The sequence below is a fragment of the Crocuta crocuta genome, unplaced genomic scaffold (assembly GCF_008692635.1).
Source record: "Crocuta crocuta isolate KB4526 unplaced genomic scaffold, BGI_CrCroc_1.0 scaffold142, whole genome shotgun sequence".
Taxonomy (NCBI): Eukaryota; Metazoa; Chordata; class Mammalia; order Carnivora; family Hyaenidae; genus Crocuta; species Crocuta crocuta.
Genome location: NW_027528892.1, coordinates 1,250,368 through 1,256,610, shown reverse-complemented (window position 1 = coordinate 1,256,610; position 6,243 = coordinate 1,250,368). Strand labels below are relative to the sequence as shown.

Genomic DNA, 6,243 nt, shown 5'->3' with positions numbered 1-6,243 from the left:
AAGCCTCGGCTTCTCACCCCCAGTGGCTCAATGAGGAGAAGATCGTACAGCGGCTCATTGATCAGATCCACCCGTCCAAGGATGACAATGTGAGTGTCCCCTGCTCAGCTGCTGTCCCTGCCTGTGGCCCTGTCTCTTCACCTCAGAGCTGCTCTTCACACCAGCTTTGCTCCTCCTCCCTTCTTAAGAGGTGAACTGAGGAGGAAGGGAAGCGTGGGAAGCCGGTGTGTGTGGCCTTTCCAGTCTGCTGCTGCGAGGAAGGGGGCCAGGCCCCCTGGACCCCACGGACCGGGTCTGGTGAATCAGGAGCGTGGCCACCGTCTGATGAGTCACAGCCTGAGGAGCAACCTCTGACTCTAGGCCCCCTCACTGCCAGCCTCCCCTGGGTCCCTTACCCACGCCCTCCCTTGCTGACTGTGACCTGAGCCTACCTGTACTTCGGAGAATCTGTGCCGAGGCAGAGAGCCCGCACCCTCACTGCGGCCCGCAGGGCCTCGCCGTGTCTTCCGGGGCTGCTAGCTTACGGAGCCAAGGTCCACGGGCGCGGGTCATCACCCGGGCACCAGTGTGTGCCCATCCCAGCAGGGTGAGGACCGTGCAGGCCTGTGACACAGGGGCTCTGAAGAGTGAGCGGCCCGTGGCCGGGCGGGCCTGGGGTCTGCACAGGTGGGCCCTGGCAGCTGCCCTGTATGTCACACTCAGTTCTGCTCGTGTTTCACTTGGCTTGTTTCTGTAACAGCTTTGTTGACATACAGGTTACGTGCCGTGTGGACCACCTGTTTAGAACACAGCAGTCAGTGGTTTCTAGCGTATTCACAAATTGTGCGGTTATCGCCACATTGTTCTAGGATTTTTTTTTTTTTTTATTACCCCTGAAAGGAAACCCTGTGCCCATCAGCTGTCACTCCATTCCGTCATGGTCCCCTAGCAGCCATGAGTGTGTTCTCGGTCTCTGGCTTTGCCTCTCCTGGACTGTCTGTATGAATGGAATCACAGAATATGTGGTTTTCATGACTGGCCTCCTTGCTCACCTGTGTTGTGGCATGTCAGTGCTTCATCCCTTTCTAAGGCTGAGGAATATTCTGGCATGCAGACACATCCCAGGTGCTTATCCACTCACCAAACACTGGACATCTGGTCGTTCCCTCCTTTGGTTACAGCAGATAGGGTGTCACCTTCTCCAGGAAGCTTTCCTGGGTTTCCCAGTTCTTTGCTTTCTCTCGTCTCCCAGCATTTGGTGCCTTCTGTTCCTTCCCTCAGCATTTGTGTCCCTATGTTTGTGTGACCCTGTGACCCTCCTCTCCTGTTCCTTCAGGCCAGCTGGTCAGCTCAGGAGGGCCCGGCAGCTGGGCCGGTGTCCTCAGCTCTCTGTTTGCCTCCCCAGCAACATTCCAATGCATCCCAGTCCCTGTGCGACATCATCCGCCTGAGCCGGGAGCAAATGATCCAGGTCCAGGACAGCCCAGAGCCCGACCAGCTGCTGGCCACCCTGGAGAAGTGGGTTTTCGGGCAGTTCCCAGGCCCAGGGAGGGAAGCTGTCCGGGGCCCTGCGCTCTGACCCCTGCCCCTGTCCTGCCCCCTGCCCCAGGCAGGAGACGATCGAGCAGCTGCTAAGCAACATGCTGGAGGGGGAGCAGAGCCAGTCTGTCATCGTGAGCGGGATCCTAGTGCTGCTGACTCTGCTGGAGCCCAGAAGGCCGAGGTGAGGGGGCCCAGCCCCCCAGCCCCGCCCTCCCATCTAGAGGCGAAGGTCATGGGACACGGCCTCTACAAGTGCTAGTCCCTTCGTGGTGGTCACTTAGGGTCCTTGGAGGAGAGTTCTCTGCTTGTATCTGAGGCCAAGTAAACCCCCTGTGGGCTGGAGCTATAGCTGTCTGAATCCGGGGCCCTTCAGGCACGTGGTTGCCTGAGACAGATGGGCCTGTCCCGTGCGGTCCCTGGGCATCCGATCCTCGCCCTGCGCTTCCCAGGGAGGCAGTTTCTCACTCCCTTCCAGAGGTGCCACCCGTGTGCGTATCGTGCACACAGGTCCTCTGTCATGTCCCCACCGCAGGTCTGAGTCTGTGACTGTGAACAACTTCTTCAGCAGTGTGGACGGGCAGCTGGAGCTCCTGGCCCAGGCGACCCTGGACAGCACCACGTCCAGTGTGGGCGCCCTGCACGCCCTGCGCCCACGCCTCAGCCGTTTCCACCAGCTCCTGCTCGAGCCCCCTGAGGTGGGCTGGGACGCCAGGGAGGGAGGGTGGCAGGGAGGGTGGCCCCACATCTCGGGCAGTGCTGAGCCTCCCCTGTGCCTATAGCTGGAGCCGCTGCGTACCACGTGGGGCAGCCTGGCCCCCCCACTGGGCAACACGCGGCTGCACGTGGTCAAGCTGCTGGCCAGCGCCCTGAGTGCCAACGATGCGGCCCTGACCCAGGAGCTCCTGGCACTGGATGTGCCCAACACCATGCTGGTGCGGAGGGCAGGGGCGTGGGAGACTGAGGGTCAGGACTGGGTGGGGCCCCTGGGCAGGGTCGGGGGGACAAGGCAGATGGGGGACCTCAGTGCCAGCCTGTGCCACTCCCACCCAGGACCTCTTCTTCCACTACGTGTTCAACAACTTCCTGCACGCCCAAGTGGAGTCGTGTGTGAGCGCCATGCTGAGTGCTGGGCCTCCGTCCGACAACGGCCTCGAGACACCTGCCCCTAACCCCGTCGTGAAACATGTGAGCTCGGCTCCCAGGTCCCCTTCTCTCTCGGCGGGTGGGTGCTGCCCCGGGTCTGCCTGCTGGAAGCCTGTGCGTGCTGGGGGCAGGGCTCGGCCTTGTCTTAGATCTGTCTGTGAGAAATGGGGGTGACGTTTAGGTAGGTGCGGGATGTGGTGCTCCCTGGGCAGCGAGTGTCCTGGAAGACAGAGATGGTCTCCTGCGTGACGGCCACCACATTAGGGGAGGTGCCTCCCTGGATGTAGCCCAGGGCCTCAGGGAGGAGCTGTCCAGCAGCACCTTGGGTGTGGACGGGGTGTGGACTGCAGTGACCAGTGACGGCAATAGTGGGAGGCCCTCTGAGGGAGGGTGGGGCTGGAGGGATGCAGGGGAGGAGGGGTGAGCTGGGGAGGAGGGGCGCCTGAGTCCGGCCCCACCCCCACCCCCAACCTGTTCTTCAGCTGCTGCAGCAGTGCNTGTGACCAGAGTCCAGCTGTGGCCTCTGATCTTGTCCAGGTCTGCAGGGGGCCCTCGCAAGGGCTACATGGGCCACTTGACGAGACTGGCCAACGCCTTGGTGCAGAACTCGGAGAAGGGCCCCAATGCTGAGCAGCTGGGGCAGCTGCTGAAGGGTGAGCGCCTGGGTGGGGCACGCCCCAGCGCTGGGGGGGCGGGGGTGAGGCCGTGGGGCCCCTCACATCCTCTCCCCTCCCCACCCCTCCCCTGGGAGCAGACCTGCCCAGTGAGCAGCAGGAGCAGTGGGAGGCCTTCGTTTCGGGACCCCTGGCGGAGACGAACAGGAAGAACACGGTGGACCTGGTGAGGGTCTCCTCCATCGGGCTCTCCCTGGCACCCACCGCCCTGGTCCTCACCCCTGCCTTCCCGCCTGCCCTGCCTGCCCTGGTCCTCATCCCTGCCTTCCCGCCTGCCCTGCCTGCCCTGGTCCTCACCCCTGCCTTCCCGCCTGCCCTGCCTGCCCTGGTCCTCACCCCTGCCTGTTCGCAGTCTGCTCGCCCTGTCCTCACCCCTACCCACCTGCTCCAACCACCCTGGTCCTTACCCCTGCCTGCCTGCCCGCCCACCCCAGGTGAGCACCCACCACCTGCACTCCTCCAGCGACGACGAGGATGACCGGCTCAAGGAGTTCAGCTTCCCAGAGGAGGCAGTGCTGCAGCAGGTGGGCTGCGGGGCGGGGCGGGGGCTGCCCTGCTCCTCCGGGCCCCACCCGGCCCCTGACCACCACCCTGCCGCAGGCCTTCATGGACTTCCAGATGCAGCGCATGACCTCTGCCTTCATCGACCACTTTGGCTTCAACGACGAGGAGTTTGGGGAGCAGGAAGAGAGTGTGAAGTGAGTGAGCCCTCTGCAGGGTGGGGGCACGGGGACCGCGGCTCAGAAAGCGAGCGCCCGCCTGCCCTGTGTGGGCGGGTGGGCTCCTCCTGGCGGCTCTCCCATCCTCCTGGTGTGGGCGGGGCAGGCCTCGTGTGGAGTTGGGCCCGGCGGAGCCCCTGGGATGGGCCCTTGTGGCCAGGGCGGCCCCCACGTCCCTGTGCTGCACAGGCCCCGGGCTGACGAGAGAAGCTCCTTCAGCAACTAGTCGTGCTGCTCTGGGATTGCCGGGTAATAGTATTTCACCTGGTGTTGCCGTCACCATCTTCCTTCTGTATTTTCCAAGTTTTCCACCACAGGTGTCTGTTACTTTTATAATCAAGAGAAGAAAATAGAATTTTCTAACATCACATAAATCATACGAGCCATCTTGTGGCAGCAATAGGAAAGCAGTGAAAGGCCAGTGGCTGAGTGTCACTTGTGGGGGCGGGGGGTATGCGGATGTCTCTGGGTGGGGGGGCGACTGAGGTCCTTGTTTGCGTCTGCTGCATCACTAGCGGTGTGCCGGGTGCTTCTCGGGCGGTGCCCACCTATCGTGTGCCCACCGCCCCCTCTGCTCGGGGCTCAGGGGCCTCGTTACAGCCGGGGAGACTGAGGTGCATGTCGGTCGGTGTGGGAGCAGGATCACCGTGCGGTGTGATGAGCCGGGGTCGGCGGCCGGCCTGTGTCGCCCACGCGGATATGAACTGTGTCCGCTGCTGCTCTGCCCAGCCCGGCGCCCAGTGCATGGACGGCCTGGCGTTGCTGGCCGAGTTCCCAGCTGGGCCCTGGAGAAAGCTGCGTCCTGGTAGAGGGTGGTGGCGCCGCCCGCTGTTCTCTTGATGGAACTGTGTAGCCTCCACAACCACATCATTTCCAGCGCGGCTTCAAACTCTTTCATAAACCTTGAAAGCCGTGAAGTGTTCTAGAATGGAAGGCAGATGAATGTTTTTAGGACGCTGGGGCTGACGACCTTGCCTGCAGGGCCTGGACCGCTAGGGGACTGCCCTCCCGCCCCGGCACGCCCGGCTCCGTGTGTCTGGGCGGAGAGGCCTTGAGGACCCTGCGTGGCCGTGTCTGCACGGTGTTGGGAGCCGGGGCGTGCTCTGATGGGGTCTTCGTGGCCGTGTTTCCCCAGGGGGGGCACACGTGGTAACAATGCAGGGGACGGACAGATGCCCGTCGCCACCAGAGAAGAAATGGGGAAAGGGTACGGCAGAGCCGCACTGGGTTCCCGGCCGCACTTGGTGTGGACGCCGAGGACGCCTGTGCTCACTTCCCGGAGCGGGAAGTGTTTCCGTGGGGCTCTCAGGAAGGGAGCTGAGCAGAGGGAGCAGGTGTGGGCCCAGGAGAGGTGGGTGTGGCAGGGCGAGTCCTGGCCCCAGACCGAGCAGCTCTGGCTGGACGCGCAGGCTGTGTGCCGTGGCCCTGGAGACACCCCCACTTGTGGCTCATGGCCACGGCCTCATTCAGTTTTGTTTCTTTGGTCTCGGCTTAAGTTGTGTGCGGCTGCTCCAGCGACCGGAGGTGGCCCGGGGCAGCTCGGGGATGGAGCAGGGAACAGAGTAGGCGCCGTCCGTCAGAGTCGGCACACGTTCTCTCTCCATTTCTGAGCGTGGCCGCCGTGGGTCCAGTCACCGTGGGCACTAGGTTGCCTCCCGGGGGAACGTGTGCCTGTGTGCGGAGCTCACCTCGAGGCGCTAACGGGCGCCCCTGTGAGGGCCGACACGGAGGCGGGGCGGGCGCAGGAGAAGCCTGACGCAGCGGCCGCCTCACCGCCGCGGCCCTTCCCCCCTAGCGCGCCTTTCGACAAGACCGCCAACATCACCTTCTCCCTCAACGCCGACGACGAGAACGTGAGTGCCGCCCCGTCCTCGGGGGGCGGGGCNACGCGGGGCCCTGGGGGCGGGCAGGTGCAGGCGCAGCTGTGGCGCCGCTCTGCTCTCCCCACGTGTGCTCCCGTGGGTGTCCCCACAAAGCGGCTGACGTGCCCCCGGGAGCCCCCACGCCTCCCTCCAGTGCAGGAGAGGCGGTGCTGGGGCCTCCCTGAAGGCAGCCACCGGCTCTTCGCGCATCCGACTCGTGGCTTGTGAACGTGCACGCGGGGCCTTTGTCCCCGTGGCTTCTGGCTTGAGGGTCACGCTGTGCGCCGTACCTTCCTCGCGCACGGCCCCATCGACCCCCCCCCC

General features: G+C 64.1%; 1 protein-coding gene across 1 annotated transcript in view; it reads left to right on the top strand.

Annotated features, from left to right (window-relative positions):
* PPP6R1 (protein phosphatase 6 regulatory subunit 1) overlaps positions 1 to 6,243 on the top strand; it is an 18,711-nt gene that overhangs the window by 9,037 nt on the left and 3,431 nt on the right. Inside the window, 12 exon segments of the mRNA XM_077756931.1 lie at positions 24 to 89; positions 1,385 to 1,497; positions 1,589 to 1,702; positions 2,054 to 2,216; positions 2,301 to 2,453; positions 2,572 to 2,706; positions 3,147 to 3,159; positions 3,162 to 3,317; positions 3,419 to 3,504; positions 3,773 to 3,862; positions 3,939 to 4,036; positions 5,853 to 6,015. Coding sequence (XP_077613057.1) covers positions 24 to 89; positions 1,385 to 1,497; positions 1,589 to 1,702; positions 2,054 to 2,216; positions 2,301 to 2,453; positions 2,572 to 2,706; positions 3,147 to 3,159; positions 3,162 to 3,317; positions 3,419 to 3,504; positions 3,773 to 3,862; positions 3,939 to 4,036; positions 5,853 to 6,015 — 1,350 coding nt within the window.